Here is an 18,332-nt window from a genome sequence, read left to right as displayed (position 1 = left end):
ACTGCCCCACACTCCCCACGGCTGTTCTTCTCTGATCCAGCTTTCTCCATCTGTTTGCCAGATACAGTACATGGCTTACATTTACATTACATTTTAGTCATTTAGCAGACGCTCTTACCCAGAGCGACTTACAGTTGTGAAGGCATACATTTCATACATTTTTTTTTTCTTTTTCGTACTGGTCCCCCGTGGGAATCGAACCCACAACCCTGGCGTTGCAAACACCATGCTCTACCAACTGAGCCACACGGGACCGTGTGGCTCAGTTTTGGGAACTCAGAGACAGCTATCATTAGGCTACTTCTTTAGTAGTGCCATCTGAACAACACTTACCAAGAGGAAGCTACAGCTCACCTCTGGAAGAGCCGTAGACCAACCAGAGGCCTCTGGAAGAGCCGTAGACCAACCAGAGACCTCCGGAAGAGCCGTAGACCAACCAGAGACCTCCGGAAGAGCCGTAGACCAACCAGAGACCTCCGGAAGAGCCGTAGACCAACCAGAGACCTCCGGAAGAGCCGTAGACCAACCAGAGACCTCCGGAAGAGCCGTAGACCAACCAGAGACCTCCGGAAGAGCCGTAGACCAACCAGAGACCTCCGGAAGAGCCGTAGACCAACCAGAGACCTCCGGAAGAGCCGTGGACCAACCAGAGACCTCCGGAAGAGCCGTGGACCAACCAGAGACCTCCGGAAGAGCCGTGGACCAACCAGAAACCTCTGGAAGAGCCGTGGACCAACCAGAGACCTCCGGAAGAGCCGTGGACCAACCAGAAACCTCTGGAAGAGCCGTGGACCAACCAGAGGCCTCTGGAAGAGCCGTAGACCAACCAGAGACCTCTGGAAGAGCCGTGGACCAACCAGAGACCTCCGGAAGAGCCGTGGACCAACCAGAGACCTCCGGAAGAGCCGTGGACTAACCAGAGACCTCCGGAAGAGCCGTGGACCAACCAGAGACCTCTGGAAGAGCCGTGGACCAACCAGAGACCTCCGGAAGAGCCGTGGACCAACCAGAGACCTCCGGAAGAGCCGTGGACCAACCAGAGACCTCCGGAAGAGCCGTGGACCAACCAGAAACCTCCGGAAGAGCCCTAGACCAACCAGAGACAAAGATTTTGCATTAAAGGGGCCTGCATACTTTGCATTAAAGGGGCCTGCATACTTTGCATTAAAGGGGCCTGCATACTTTGCATTAAAGGGGCCTGCATACTTTGCATTAAAGGGGCCTGCATACTTTGCATTAAAGGGGCCTGCATACTTTGCATTAAAGGGGCCTGCATACTTTGCATTAAAGGGGCCTGCATACTTTGCATTAAAGGGGCCAGCATACTTTGCATTAAAGGGGCCTGCATACTTTGCTAAGACATGTTGCCTCAGAACAGAGCCGTATAGGATATTTACAGCTCTGGGTTGCCTTTATCAGACGCAGAAAGATACAGAGGTTCCAGCTGATCTGTGGCACTCACAGCAAACGTTGCAATACTTAACTAAACACAGGGATGAACAGCTAGGAGTAGGTTTTAGGACCCATCGTCAGAGGAGATGGGAAGAGGGGCAGACGACAAACTGATGCCACAATATTTAAACTGAACTGGCTGACAGCTCTTAAAACTCACCCACTGAAATTCAAATAGATATATTATATATTATTACTTAACCTATGTCCCAAACCTTTCATCACCTCTCACTCAAATGAGAGCGCTTCTTTGGATCTTCTGCATCAGAAAAATGTCAGAAAGAGGATCATTTATCTGACCTAAATCTTCCACCATTTCCTAGCGTCACCCCCCCCCCGGCCTCAGTCAGCCCACCGGCAGGCTGTTTTGAAACATAGATGTGAAACTCAAAATGTGGTGGATATATGCAATGCTCATCACCTCCCCAGAGAAATGTCAGGGCTGTCTCTCTCTGTCTGTCTCTGTCTGTCTGTCTGTCTGTCTGTCTGTCTGTCTGTCTGTCTGTCTGTCTGTCTGTCTGTCTGTCTGTCTGTCTGTCTGTCTGTCTGTCTGTGGCCTAACATCAGTCTCTGTATGAGGAGAGATACTGTGTTCAGAGGGATGAAAGGAGAACGCTCAGATCAAACATACTTTTATAATTGTAGACAACAAACGTCCCCAGAGAACTCATTTTCTGCTCATGTTCATCCTAATGTGATTGATACAGGTGCTCTGTTCTGTTCCAGGTACAGTCTCTACAGTCCTGTCCTCTCTATTGTAGGATTGATACAGGTGATCTGTTCTGTTCCAGGTGCAGTCTCTACAGTCCTGTCCTCTCTATTGTAGGATTGATACAGGTGCTCTGTTTGGTCCAGGTACAGTCTCTACAGTCCTGTCCTCTCTATTGTAGGATTGATACAGGTGTTCTGTTCTGTTCCAGGTGCAGTCTCTACAGTCCTGTCCTCTCTATTGTAGGATTGATACAGGTGATCTGTTCTGTTCCAGGTGCAGTCTCTACAGTCCTGTCCTCTCTATTGTAGGATTGATACAGGTGATCTGTTCTGTTCCAGGTACAGTCTCTACAGTCCTATTCCCCCCATTAGATGCTTTTTATCCTGGGCAGTTTTGCATCCCAAATGACACCTATCCCCTGCATAGTGTCTACACTGCTCATCACTTCCCCAGAGGAATGTAGTGCCTCTCTATAGCCCTCTAGACAGCTACACTAGTCTGTCAGTCCACCGTTCTCATTACCACATACAGCCTCCTGGGAATGAAGACTCTCTACTTCAGGATATTGTTTCTGTATTAAATAGACAGTCAATTCTGATTCTCTCTCAGTATGGCTCAATAGGCTACAACACAGCTTCCACCTGCCCTCTCTCTCTCCATCTGACCCAGTCTCTAGCTAGTAAACCACAGACTGCCCTCTCTCTCTCCATCTGACCCAGTCTCTAGCTAGTAAACCACAGACTGCCCTCTCTCTCTCCATCTGACCCAGTCTCTAGCTAGTAAACCACAGACTGCCCTCTCTCTCTCCATCTGACCCAGTCTCTAGCTAGTGAACCAGACTGCCCTCTCTCTCTCCATCTGACCCAGTCTCTAGCTAGTAAACCACAGACTGCCCTCTCTCTCTCCATCTGACCCAGTCTCTAGCTAGTAAACCACAGACTGCCCTCTCTCTCTCCATCTGACCCAGTCTCTAGCTAGTAAACCACAGACTGCCCTCTCTCTCTCCATCTGACCCAGTCTCTAGCTAGTGAACCACAGACTGCCCTCTCTCTCTCCATCTGACCCAGTCTCTAGCTAGTAAACCACAGACTGCCCTCTCTCTCTCCATCTGACCCAGTCTCTAGCTAGTGAACCAGACTGCCCTCTCTCTCTCCATCTGACCCAGTCTCTAGCTAGTGAACCACAGACTGCCCTCTCTCTCTCCATCTGACCCAGTCTCTAGCTAGTAAACCACAGACTGCCCTCTCTCTCTCCATCTGACCCAGTCTCTAGCTAGTAAACCAGACTGCCCTCTCTCTCTCCATCTGACCCAGTCTCTAGCTAGTAAACCACAGACTGCCCTCTCTCTCTCCATCTGACCCAGTCTCTAGCTAGTAAACCACAGACTGCCCTCTCTCTCTCTCCATCTGACCCAGTCTCTAGCTAGTAAACCAGACTGCCCTCTCTCTCTCCATCTGACCCAGTCTCTAGCTAGTAAACCACAGACTGCCCTCTCTCTCTCCATCTGACCCAGTCTCTAGCTAGTAAACCAGACTGCCCTCTCTCTCTCCATCTGACCCAGTCTCTAGCTAGTAAACCACAGACTGCCCTCTCTCTCTCCATCTGACCCAGTCTCTAGCTAGTAAACCACAGACTGCCCTCTCTCTCTCCATCTGACCCAGTCTCTAGCTAGTGAACCACAGCTGTGTCCCGAACGGCATCCTAGTCCCCTTTCTAGTGCACTACTTTTGACTAGGGTCAATAGTCCCCTATATAGGGAATAGGGTGTCGTTTCAGGACGCTCACCGGGCCTGCCTCATTAGGTCCCTGAATCTGTGTTTCTCTGCAATAATGTCTGATCAGAATGTTGTAACGCACAGTAACATGAAGCCTGTGCCTATGTGTCGTGTTGACATTCAGTATGCATTTGATTGATGCTGTACGGGCCACACGCCACATGGGAATAATAAACAGGTTTATGTTTTCATGAAGGTTATTTCCTGCCAGTCAATCCAAGGTTGCAGGCTACTGGTATATTTAGTCATAGAAGTCTTTTCTGACTGACCATTTCTCTGTTATGGAGGCCTCTTCAATGCAGTGTGAACATGGACCTGAATCTGTTGTTATTTTTGGACTGAACATAGGCCTCAGATCTGGGCCTAGCCATACTGAACATAGGCCTCAGATCTGGGCCTAGCCATACTGAACATAGGCCTCAGATCTGGGCCTAGCTATACTGAACATAGCCTCAGCCTCAGATCTGGGCCTAGCCATACTGAACATAGGCCTCAGATCTGGGCCTAGCCATACTGAACATAGGCCTCAGATCTGGGCCTAGCCATACTGAACATAGGCCTCAGATCTGGGCCTAACCATACTGAACATAGCCTCAGATCTGGGCCTAGCCATACTGAACATAGCCTCAGATCTGGGCCTAGCCATACTGAACATAGCCTCAGCCTCAGATCTGGGCCTAGCCATACTGAACATAGGCCTCAGATCTGGGCCTAGCCATACTGAACATAGCCTCAGATCTGGGCCTAGCTATACTGAACATAGGCCTCAGATCTGGGCTTAGCCATACTGAACATAGGCCTCAGATCTGGGCCTAGCCATACTGAACATAGGCCTCAGATCTGGGCTTAGCCATACTGAACATAGGCCTCAGATCTGGGCCTAACCATACTGAACATAGCCTCAGATCTGGGCCTAGCTATACTGAACATAGCCTCAGATCTAGGCCTAGCCATACTGAACATAGGCCTCAGATCTGGGCCTAGCCATACTGAACATAGGCCTCAGATCTGGGCCTAGCCATACTGAACATAGGCCTCAGATCTGGGCCTAGCCATACTGAACATAGGCCTCAGATCTGGGCTTAGCCATACTGAACATAGCCTCAGCCTCAGCTCTGGGCCTAGCTATACTGAACATAGCCTCAGATCTGGGCCTAGCCATACTGAACATAGGCCTCAGATCTGGGCCTAGCCATACTGAACATAGGCCTCAGATCTGGGCCTAGCCATACTGAACATAGGCCTCAGATCTGGGCCTAGCCATACTGAACATAGGCCTCAGATCTGGGCCTAGCCATACTGAACATAGCCTCAGCCTCAGATCTGGGCCTAGCTATACTGAACATATGTAAGCCTACAACAGCTGAGGACTAAATAGTAGTCCTCCTGGCGTAGAGGAAGTATCCGTGGAAACAGAAACCCCTGTCATCCACTGAAGCACTTCCCAGGTCTGCTGTCTGTGTCCATACAGAGCTAACGGCTTGGACTTCAGTTAGGACACGCTAACCTGAGCCAGCTTTAAGGATTCCCATTGGAAAAACATCTCACAGAGGATTGGGAGAACTTTAAAGTGATTAGACAGGTAATATGACCAGGCATGTATAAACCAAAGCCCAGTTGCATCACAAAGGATTACAACTTCTCAGAACCAAAATTACATATTGTACCGATTTGTATGGATACAGAAACGGTACAGCTATAAATAAAATGTAGAAAGCATCAGATAAACACTCCAGAGTGGAAAACAAAGAGAAATGTAATAAAAATTATTCAACGTGAACGCTAGCAGCTATTTCACATGGAGTCATGCAGCATCTGTACCAGCTCTGCATTTATCCCAATGGAGATCCTCTGGGTAAGAGGACTTCACTTCAGCAGGGTAGTATAGAGCCCCACAGTGGAGGTGGAGTCATAATACCCAGAAAACCTAGCGGGTCAAAACAGGGAAATGGTTCCAATCGTTTTTCCACCATACATTTTTCCCCATAGGGAGTTTTAGAAACATTTAAAATAAGGGCTGTGTTTGGTGTAGGTTTACCCCGGCGTGACGTTTTGATAACCGTGTAAATCTCTCTAGGACATTAGTCATAAGTGATGTTCCTTTGTTAGGGTTTGACTCCTCTTCATCATCTTAGTTTCCCCTGGTAACAGGTCGATGCATCTTAGCTGCCCTGGTAACAGATGACAGGTCGATGCATCTTAGCTGCCCTGGTAACAGATGACAGGTCGATAGCTGCCCTGGTAACAGTTGACAGGTCGATGCATCTTAGCCGCCCTGGTAACAGATGACAGGTCGATGCATCTTAGCCGCCCTGGTAACAGATGACAGGTCGATGCATCTTAGCCGCCCTGGTAACAGATGACAGGTAGCTGCATCTTAGCCGCCCTGGTAACAGATGACAGGTCGATGCATCTTAGCCGCCCTGGTAACAGTTGACAGGTAGCTGCATCTTAGCCGCCCTGGTAACAGATGACAGGTCGATGCATCTTAGCTGCCCTGGTAACAGTTGACAGGTAGCTGCATCTTAGCCGCCCTGGTAACAGATGACAGGTCGATGCATCTTAGCCGCCCTGGTAACAGTTGACAGGTCGATGCATCTTAGCCGCCCTGGTAACAGATGACAGGTCGATGCATCTTAGCCGCCCTGGTAACAGATGACAGGTCGATGCATCTTAGCTGCCCTGGTAACAGTTGACAGGTAGCTGCATCTTAGCCGCCCTGGTAACAGATGACAGGTCGATGCATCTTAGCCGCCCTGGTAACAGATGACAGGTCGATGCATCTTAGCCACCCTGGTAACAGTTGACAGGTCGATGCATCTTAGCCGCCCTGGTAACAGTTGACAGGTCGATGCATCTTAGCCGCCCTGGTAACAGTTGACAGGTCGATGCATCTTAGCCGCCCTGGTAACAGTTGACAGGTCGATGCATCTTAGCCGCCCTGGTAACAGATGACAGGTCGATGCATCTTAGCTGCCCTGGTAACAGTTGACAGGTCGATGCATCTTTCCATAATATGGACTTGATCTTTTACCAAATAGGGCTATCTTCTGTATACCACCCCTACCTTGTCACAACACAACTGATTGGCTCAAACGCATAAAGGAGGAAAGAAATTCCAGAAATTAACTTTTAACAAGGCACACCTGTTAATTGAAATACATTCCAGGTGACTACCTCATGAAGCTGGTTGAGAGAATACCAAGAGTGTGCAAAGCTGTCATCAAGGCAAAGAGTGGCTACTTTGAAGAATCTCAAATATTCATTTTGATTTGTTCAACACTTTTTTGGTTACGACATGATTCCATGTGTTTTTTCATAGTTTTGATGTCTTTACTATTATTCTACAATGTAGAAAATAGTAAAATATTAAGAAAAATCCTTGAAATGAGTAGGTGTGTCCAAACTTTTCACTGGTACTGTACGTGGGCCAGTGTCTACAGGGTAGATGTTCTTGTTGTCGGCTCATCTGTGTGGACAGAAGGCATAGTAGGTCCTCAGCTGATCCATAAAGGGCAGACAACGTTCCTTCCTGTGAAGGCAGGGTCGATAGTGGGGTCACACAGAAACACCCCCACTAGAGCCCTGCGTATATTTTGAGCCTGAATCCTACGTTCTCGCCCTACACTACCCAGGCCCGCGACGTTCTCCCCCTACACCACCCAGGCCCGCGACGTTCTCCCCCTACACCACCCAGGCCCGCTACGTTCTCGCCCTACACCATCCAGGCCCGCGACGTTCTCGCCCTGCACTACCCAGGCCCGCGACGTTCTCGCCCTACACCACCCAGGCCCGCGACGTTCTCGCCCTACACCACCCAGGCCCGCGACGTTCTCGCCCTGCACCACCCAGGCCCGCGACGTTCTCGCCCTACACCACCCAGGCCCGCGACGTTCTCGCCCTACACCACCCAGGCCCGCGACGTTCTCGCCCTACACCACCCAGGCCCGCGACGTTCTCGCCCTACACCACCCAGGCCCGCGACGTTCTCGCCCTACACCACCCAGGCCCGCGACGTTCTCGCCCTACACCACCCAGGCCAGCGACGTTCTCGCCCTACACCACCCAGGCCCGCGACGTTCTCGCCCTACACCACCCAGGCCCGCGACGTTCTCCCCCTACACTACCCAGGCCCGCGACGTTCTCGCCCTACACCACCCAGGCCCGCGACGTTCTCCCCCTACACCACCCAGGCCCGTGACGTTCTCGCCCGCGACGTTCTCGCCCTACACTACCCAGGCCCGCGACGTTCTCCCCCTACACTACCCAGGCCCGCGACGTTCTCGCCCTCCACCACCCAGGCCCGCGACGTTCTCGCCCTGCACCACCCAGGCCCGCGACGTTCTCGCCCTGCACCACCCAGGCCCGCGACGTTCTCGCCCTGCACCACCCAGGCCCGCGACGTTCTCGCCCTGCACCACCCAGGCCCGCGACGTTCTCGCCCTGCACCACCCAGGCCCGCGACGTTCTCCCCCTACACTACCCAGGCCCGCGACGTTCTCGCCCTACACTACCCAGGCCCGCAACGTTCTCGCCCTACACCACCCAGGCCCGCGACGTTCTCGCCCTACACCACCCAGGCCCGCGACGTTCTCGCCCTGCACTACCCAGGCCCGCGACGTTCTCGCCCTACACTACCCAGGCCCGATTGTTTCTGCCAAATTTAAAACACCCGGCCCTGTCCGAAATAAGTTCCTTCCGTCAGTAAATCCATGAGCTGCTTCTCTCAGTCTGTCACTCGCTCCCTGCGCAGCTCGCTCTGCATGCACTCCGCTCGTGGCGCTCTGAGTATCCATAGCAACGGCTCTGCTCAATGAAGAGGCATGAGAGCAGTTAGCCGTTAGTTACTTGGTCACTCTAAAAACTCTGACAAAACTCAAGGAACATTATTATTTTCTGAGAAATAAAATCTGTCGTGTTTTATATTTGACGATGTTGAAGCACTTCTGACAACATGTTATGATCTCAGACAGATATGACTGTACAGTAAATGTCTCAGCTTAAACAATGTTAGTGATCCCCGAGACAGGCCCGTATCCTAGTTACTGATGAAACAGGCCCGTACCCTAGTTACTGATGAAACGGGCCCGTACCCTAGTTACTGATGAAACGGGCCCGTACCCTAGTTACTGATGAAACGGGCCCGTACCCTAGTTACTGATGAAACGGGCCCGTATCCTAGTTACTGATGAAACGGGCCCGTACCCTAGTTACTGATGAAACGGGCCCGTACCCTAGTTACTGATGAAACGGGCCCGTATCCTAGTTACTGATGAAACGGGCCCGTATCCTAGTTACTGATGAAACAGGCCCGGCCCGTCTCTAACCCGATGTATAATGTCGGGCCCGTCGTGCTGGGGTAGGAGAGCTCTAAGCCACCCAGCACCACCACAGTCAGGAAGTTTAAACAGGACACGGGAGGCATTCCAGGGGCCACGCTCTGCATCCCAAATGGCTCCCTATTCCCTATATAGTGCACTACTTTTGGCCAGAGACCAATGAGCCCTGGTCAAAACTAGTGCACTAACTAGGGAACAGGGAGCCAATTGGGATGGAAGCTACAGAGTGGGGTCTGCTGCTGGGAAATGACTGAGTCAACAGTGGGAGGAAGGCTTTCCCTGCTGTCACCAGGGCAATGGACCCAGACTACCCCACTAATCCATCAATGAGCCACAGTCCAACACACAGGGCAGGGTTGTGTTCATCACAACGATACGAAAACAGACTCAAACAGCGGGAGGGACGAAGAGGACCATTGTCCAATAAGAAGAGCTTGTTTTGTTTTAAAGTGGAGAGGTTTGAAACCGCTGTGTCCTGATGAACGTGTGCCAGCTGAGCCACAGTCAGAGTAACAACAGAACTACAGGGTCTGGAGGACAGGGAGCCCACTGACTAAACAGAGACCAGGGCAGTTTATTCAGACCGTTTTAATGCCAGGGAAGGGACCTGGGCTTCCTGAACATGGACATTCAGAAGGGTTTGACCTCAGAGCAGCAGGAACAATATGCAGTAGCTCTGTGACCGACTGACTGACTCATAGATACTGGACTGTCTGTGACTGACTGACTGACTGTGACTGACTGACTGACTGACTGTGACTGACTGACTGTCTGTGACTGACTGACTGACTGACTGTCTGTGACTGACTGACTGACTGACTGTCTGTGACTGACTGACTGTGACTGACTGACTGACTGTGACTGACTGACTGACTGTCTGTGACTGACTGACTGTGACTGACTGACTGTGACTGACTGTCTGTGACTGACTGACTGTCTGCCTGTGACTGACTGACTGTCTGCCTGTGACTGACTGACTGTCTGCCTGTCTGTGACTGACTGACTGAGTGACTGTCTGTGACTGACTGACTGACTGTCTGTGACTGACTGACTGACTGACTGTGACTGACTGTCTGTGACTGACTGACTGTCTGTGACTGACTGACTGACTGTGACTGACTGTCTGACTGTGACTGACTGTCTGTGACTGACTGACTGACTGTGACTGACTGTCTGTGACTGACTGACTGACTGTGTGTCTGTGACTGACTGACTGTCTGTGACTGACTGACTGAGTGACTGTCTGTGACTGACTGACTGACTGTCTGTGACTGACTGACTGACTGACTGTGACTGACTGACTGACTGACTGTCTGTGACTGACTGACTGTCTGTGACTGACTGACTGACTGTGACTGACTGTCTGACTGTGACTGACTGTCTGTGACTGACTGACTGTGACTGACTGTCTGTGACTGACTGACTGTCTGACTGACTGACTGTCTGTGATTGACTGACTGACTGTGTGTCTGTGACTGACTGACTGTCTGTGACTGACTGACTGACTGTCTGTGACTGACTGACTGTGACTGACTGTCTGTGACTGACTGTCTGTGACTGACTGTGACTGACTGTCTGTGACTGACTGTGACTGACTGTCTGTGACTGTCTGACTGACTGTGACTGACTGTGACTGACTGACTGTGACTGACTGACTGACTGTCTGTGACTGACTGTGACTGACTGACTGACTGTGACTGACTGACTGTCTGTGACTGACTGACTGTCTGTGACTGACTGACTGTCTGTGACTGACTGACTGACTGACTGACTGACTGTCTGTGACTGACTGACTGTCTGTGACTGACTGACTGTCTGTGACTGACTGACTGACTGTCTGACTGACTGACTGTCTGACTGACTGACTGTCTGTGACTGACTGTCTGTGACTGACTGTCTGTGACTGACTGACTGTGACTGATCGTAGACTGTGACTGATCGTAGACTGTGACTGACCGTAGACTGTGACTGACCGTAGACTGTGACTGATCGTAGACTGTGACTGATCTGTGACTGATCGTAGACTGTGACTGATCGTAGACTGTGACTGATCGTAGACTGTGACTGATCGTAGACTGACTGATCTGTGACTGACTGATCTGTGACTGAGCGTAGACTGTGACTGATCGTAGACTGTGACTGACCGGAGACTGTGACTGACCGGAGACTGTGACTGATCTGTGACTGATCGTAGACTGTGACTGACCGTAGACTGTGACTGACCGTAGACTGTGACTGATCTGTGACTGAGCGTAGACTGTGACTGATCGTAGACTGTGACTGATCGTAGACTGTGACTGATCGTAGACTGTGACTGATCGTAGACTGACTGATCTGTGACTGACTGATCTGTGACTGAGCGTAGACTGTGACTGATCATAGACTGTGACTGACCGGAGACTGTGACTGACCGGAGACTGTGACTGATCTGTGACTGATCGTAGACTGTGACTGACCGTAGACTGTGACTGACCGTAGACTGTGACTGATCTGTGACTGAGCGTAGACTGTGACTGATCGTAGACTGTGACTGATCGTAGACTGTGACTGATCGTAGACTGTGACTGATCGTAGACTGTGACTGACATTAGCAGCACCATCAGACCAGCAGTGGAAATTCTAGATGTTGACTGGAGATTAGACCATCTGGCTCAATAAAAACGGAGGACAAAGTTGGATGCAAAGATTCAACATATTTGCTTCCTGGTTTCAGAGTGGTCCTTCAACTGGCTTTCAACACCACATTGTTCTTGTCAATACGACCTGAAACACGCAGGGAGAGAGTCTCTGACCGGTATAAACCAGGCAGGGAGAGAGTCTCTGACCGGTATAAACCAGGCAGGGAGAGAGTCTCTGACCGGTATAAACCAGGCAGGGAGAGAGTCTCTGACCGGTATAAACCAGGCAGGGAGAGAGTCTCTGACCGGTATAAACCAGGCAGGGAGAGAGTCTCTGACCGGTATAAACCAGGCAGGGAGAGAGTCTCTGACCGGTATAAACCAGGCAGGGAGAGAATCTCTGACCGGTATAAACCAGGCAGGGAGAGAGTCTCTGACCGGTATAAACCAGGCAGGGAGAGAGTCTCTGACCGGTATAAACCAGGCAGGGAGAGAGTCTCTGACCGGTATAAACCAGGCAGGGAGAGAGTCTCTGACCGGTATAAACCAGGCAGGGAGAGAGTCTCTGACCGGTATAAACCAGGCAGGGAGAGAGTCTCTGACCGGTATAAACCAGGCAGGGAGAGAGTCTCTGACCGGTATAAACCAGGCAGGGAGAGAGTCTCTGACCGGTATAAACCAGGCAGGGAGAGAGTCTCTGACCGGTATAAACCAGGCAGGGAGAGAGTCTCTGACCGGTATAAACCAGGCAGGGAGAGAGTCTCTGACCGGTATAAACCAGGCAGGGAGAGAGTCTCTGACCGGTATAAACCAGGCAGGGAGAGAGTCTCTGACCGGTATAAACCAGGCAGGGAGAGAGTCTCTGACCGGTATAAACCAGGCAGGGAGAGAATCTCTGACCGGTATAAACCAGGCAGGGAGAGAGTCTCTGACCGGTATAAACCAGGCAGGGAGAGAGTCACGCAGTACCACCGTTATAAACACGCTGGGCAGTACCACCGTTATAAACACGCTGGGCAGTACCACCGTTATAAACACGCTGGGCAGTACCACCGTTATAAACACGCTGGACCACCGTTATAAACACGCCGGGCAGTACCACCGTTATAAACACGCCGGACAGTACCACCGTTATAAACACGCTGGGCAGTACCACCGTTATAAACACGCTGGGCAGTACCACCGTTATAAACACGCTGGGCAGTACCACCGTTATAAACACGCAGTACCACCGTTATAAACACGCCGGGCAGTACCACCGTTATACACACGCCGGGCAGTACCACCGTTATACACACGCCGGGCAGTACCACCGTTATACACACGCCGGGCAGTACCACCGTTATAAACACGCAGTACCACCGTTATAAACATGCAGTACCACCGTTATAAACACGCAGTACCACCGTTATAAACACGCCGGACAGCACCACCGTTATAAACACGCCGGACAGCACCACCGTTATAAACACGCCGGGCAGCACCACCGTTATAAACACGCCGGGCAGCACCACCGTTATAAACACGCCGGGCAGCACCACCGTTATAAACACGCCGGGCAGCACCACCGTTATAAACACGCCGGGCAGCACCACCGTTATAAACACGCCGGACAGCACCACCGTTATAAACACGCCGGACAGCACCACCGTTATAAACACGCCGGACAGTACCACCGTTATAAACACAACGGGCAGCACCACCGTTATAAACACGCCGGACAGCACCACCGTTATAAACACGCCGGACAGCACCACCGTTATAAACACGCCGGGCAGCACCACCGTTATAAACACGCCGGGCAGCACCACCGTTATAAACACGCCGGGCAGCACCACCGTTATAAACACGCTGGGCAGCACCACCGTTATAAACACGCTGGACCACCGTTATAAACACGCAGCACCACCGTTATAAACACGCTGGGCAGCACCACCGTTATAAACACGCTGGGCAGCACCACCGTTATAAACACGCTGGGCAGCACCACCGTTATAAACACGCTGGGCAGCACCACCGTTATAAACACGCTGGGCAGCACCACCGTTATAAACACGCTGGGCAGCACCACCGTTATAAACACGCTGGGCAGCACCACCGTTATAAACACGCTGGGCAGCACCACCGTTATAAACACGCTGGGCAGCACCACCGTTATAAACACGCTGGGCAGCACCACCGTTATAAACACGATGGGCAGCACCACCGTTATAAACACGATGGGCAGCACCACCGTTATAAACACGCTGGGCAGTACCACCGTTATAAACACGCTGTACCACCGTTATAAACACGCTGTACCACAGTTATAAACACGCTGGGCTGTACCACCGTTATAAACACGCTGGGCAGCACCACCGTTATAAACACGCTGGGCAGCACCACCGTTATAAACACGCTGGGCAGCACCACCGTTATAAACACGATGGGCAGCACCACCGTTATAAACACGATGGGCAGCACCACCGTTATAAACACGCTGGGCAGTACCACCGTTATAAACACGCTGTACCACCGTTATAAACACGCTGTACCACCGTTATAAACACGCTGGGCTGTACCACCGTTATAAACACGCTGGGCTGTACCACCGTTATAAACACGCTGGACAGCACCACCGTTATAAACACGCTGGGCAGTACCACCGTTATAAACACGCTGGACCACCGTTATAAACACGCTGGGCAGTACCACCGTTATAAACACGCAGTACCACCGTTATAAACACGCCGGGCGGTACCACCGTTATAAACACGCCGGGCGGTACCACCGTTATAAACACGCCGGGCGGTACCACCGTTATAAACACGCCGGGCGGTACCACCGTTATAAACACGCCGGGCGGTACCACCGTTATAAACACGCCGGGCGGTACCACCGTTATAAACACGCCGGGCGGTACCACCGTTATAAACACGCCGGGCGGTACCACCGTTATAAACACGCCGGGCGGCACCACCGTTATAAACACGCCGGGCGGCACCACCGTTATAAACACGCTGGGCAGCACCACCGTTATAAACACGCTGGGCAGCACCACCGTTATAAACACGCTGGGCAGCACCACCGTTATAAACACGCTGGGCAGCACCACCGTTATAAACACGCTGGGCAGCACCACCGTTATAAACACGCTGGGCAGCACCACCGTTATAAACACGCTGGGCAGCACCACCGTTATAAACACGCTGGGCAGCACCACCGTTATAAACACGCTGGGCAGCACCACCGTTATAAACACGCTGGGCAGCACCACCGTTATAAACACGCTGGGCAGCACCACCGTTATAAACACGATGGGCAGCACCACCGTTATAAACACGATGGGCAGCACCACCGTTATAAACACGCTGGGCAGTACCACCGTTATAAACACGCTGTACCACCGTTATAAACACGCTGTACCACCGTTATAAACACGCTGGGCTGTACCACCGTTATAAACACGCTGGGCTGTACCACCGTTATAAACACGCTGGACAGCACCACCGTTATAAACACGCTGGGCAGCACCACCGTTATAAACACGCTGGGCAGTACCACCGTTATAAACACGCTGGACCACCGTTATAAACACGCTGGGCAGTACCACCGTTATAAACACGCAGTACCACCGTTATAAACACGCCGGGCAGCACCACCGTTATAAACACGCCGGGCAGTACCACCGTTATAAACACGCTGGACAGTACCACCGTTATAAACACGCTGGACAGTACCACCGTTATAAACACGCTGGACAGTACCACCGTTATAAACACGCTGGACAGTACCACCGTTATAAACACGCCGGGCAGCACCATCGTTATAAACACGCCGGGCAGCACCACCGTTATAAACACGCCGGGCAGCACCACCGTTATAAACACGCCGGGCAGCACCACCGTTATAAACACGCCGGGCAGCACCACCGTTATAAACACGCTGGGCATTACCACCGTTATAAACACGCTGGGCAGTACCACCGTTATAAACACGCTGGGCAGTACCACCGTTATAAACACGCCAGGCAGTACCACCGTTATAAACACGCAGTACCACCGTTATAAACACGCTGGACAGTACCACCGTTATAAACACGCTGGACAGTACCACCGTTATAAACACGCTGGACAGTACCACCGTTATAAACACACTTCTATTCCATTCTATTAATGAGGGTTGTGTAAATATGGACTGAGTTAATAAATCCCCTTGGGTCCTATACAAACTCAGACAACACTGATCCATTGATGTGGCCCACGCCAGCCATACATCAAGGCTGGTGAGTGATGTCACACTGCCACCCTCACATGTACCTGAAAACCCAAAAAAAAAAAACGACAGACCTCTTATACAGGACATGACAATAGTAATAGTACTTACTTGTCATATTCGGCGTTGTCGCGGTCACAGCGGGCATCCTTGTGCTTCTGCCAGTCTTTCCCGTGTTTACACGTGGTGAGCAGCACCACATCCTCAGAGTTATGGACATGATATAACGCATTCCTCGTGTCTGATCCGATTCCAGTGAGGTATCGTTTCCCCTTGAACACAAGCATGTATTTCCTGTACGGTGGGATAGAGTTATATTTTAAATAGCCCCTCTCTCCTCCGGTCCTGGGGTGCTCTTTACCAAAAAGAGGGATGGAGACATCGAAATTGGGTCTGAAGTTCTCTGTGCTGATGCTTGCCTTGGCTAACATGGCCTGCCCAAAGTCGAAGCCCAGATCTTCCGTGTAGTCGGGCCAAGTTCCCGAATAGAGGTTGAAAATGAGGTGATTCTTTCCGTTATTCCACAGATGCAAGTTCTGGACTTTAGTTCTGAGGTTGTGAACATACTGTGGAGACAGAATGTCCCTGTCTAGAGTGTCCAAACTCAGGACGAACAGACAAGCCTGTCCCGGGTCAGACGTATAGAACCTGGAAGCCTCAATGGAAGATAAAATATTCCGATAACTCTCCGACATCTTCTCTCCTTTCTGTTGCGGGTAAACGTAGACTTTAAATCCGTTGGTTTTGCACAAGGAAAAATCAAAGCAAGAGTCCATCCGGCAACGTTTCCCTTTATAAACTCCCGAAATAACATCCCTCTTCTGTCGTGGCGATCTGTTAACGTTGTACTCCTCGGTCTCCATTTGGTCCCAGGGGCTGAACGGCTGCAGGGACCCCGAGAAGTGGGGCCACTGAGGTCTCCCGTGGTATCCATGGAGGCTGCGGTCATCACGCCGGTTGTTGCTTCTGGATAACGGGGCTTGAACCCCTCCGAAGTACAACAACAGAATGAGACACGCACCGGCGGACAACAGAATGAAATACCGTTTTCTGGCCTGCATGTGTCCTCCGATCAGGGTCGAGATGTCTAGTAAATCCAACGAGCCCCGAGGAAGTTTCACTCCTCTCACCACTACTTCCAATTGAAGGGCTGCGCCATCTTCCTCCAGCCAGGAAGGGTTCAGCGCTCAACACGTCCACCACCTTCTGATTCCTTTCCCCAAGCCGACGACTGATCCAGCGCATGTGGGCGATTTACAATGATCATTTACTTCTCCCCTTGTCTATAGTTATGGCTAACAGTGGCTATCTTCCAGCACTGAAGACTAGACTACCTTCCTGGTAACTTAGGGATTGAAGATGCACCCAGACTTTACATTTCTTTGTGTTATTAGCGGATTCATCTTCAGTGTTTCATCTGCCTTGTGTGGAGAAGACGCAGGTATTTTTCACTTACATTTCTTGCTTCCAGCAGCACACAATCACAAGTTGTTAGCTAGCGACACAGAATGTAGCAAACTTGGATAGCTTGCCCAAAACACCCAGAGATTCAGGACTCACGTTATAACGTTGCCCGTTGGACTACTCCATGGTTCAAACGAGCGATATAACATCATGTTGGACGCTACCTGCCATCTAACCTTCAGGTCCATATGAATTTCTACACTTCAATAAATAGTTGAAAGCAAATTCGACTTAGCAGCATTCACACCACTCTGTCTCTCTCTCTGATTTAGTCTCCTAGTCCAAGGAAAGACAACTCAGTCTGTCGAAGCGTCGGGACGTGATTGTTATACATGAAAGAAACATATCCCAGTTGTAATAAATGTTTTGTCGAGTTGTTCTGAATCTCCCACAGAGGCATTCCAACCCTACGGCGTCTGATGACGACGTGACGTTCCTCCGTCATCCACCGGGCTTTTTCATTGGTCCGCGTCATATCCGAAACAGGCGGAGCTTCCGCATCCCCATTCATAACTAGAGACTCAGCCAAGAGTAACCTGACCAGGAGGTTAGAGATGCATGGCCTGGTTTCTCTATTGCATTGCTGTTATTTTCTATATATCTCATTTTAACAGCACATTTTGGTTTGACCTGTCCTAACAAACACACATTTTATAACTCATTTTCATTCATCCAGTTGATGATAGAATCAGGGGCGAAAATCTGATATCAACTTTGG

At 51.0% G+C, this 18,332-nt stretch overlaps 1 protein-coding gene across 4 annotated transcripts in view; it reads right to left on the bottom strand.

Moving 5' to 3' along the window:
- LOC145859469 (exostosin-1a) overlaps positions 1–18,044 on the bottom strand; it is a 104,193-nt gene extending 86,149 nt beyond the window's left edge. For all 4 annotated transcript variants that reach the window (XR_014379688.1, XR_014379689.1, XM_082958943.1 and 1 more), the window contains exon 1: positions 16,262–18,044. Coding sequence is in view for 2 of the 4 variants with exons in the window: in XM_082958943.1 (XP_082815069.1) it covers positions 16,262–17,211 (950 nt within the window). In the remaining 2 variants the exon portion in view is untranslated. The remainder of the gene's footprint in view (positions 1–16,261) is intronic.
- Between the last annotated feature and the right edge of the window lie 288 nt (positions 18,045–18,332).

This window comes from Salmo salar, chromosome 02, assembly GCF_965601325.2.
Source record: "Salmo salar chromosome 02, fSalSal1, whole genome shotgun sequence".
In the NCBI taxonomy this organism is placed as follows: Eukaryota; Metazoa; Chordata; class Actinopteri; order Salmoniformes; family Salmonidae; genus Salmo; species Salmo salar.
This window is presented reverse-complemented; position numbering and strand designations above follow the sequence as displayed.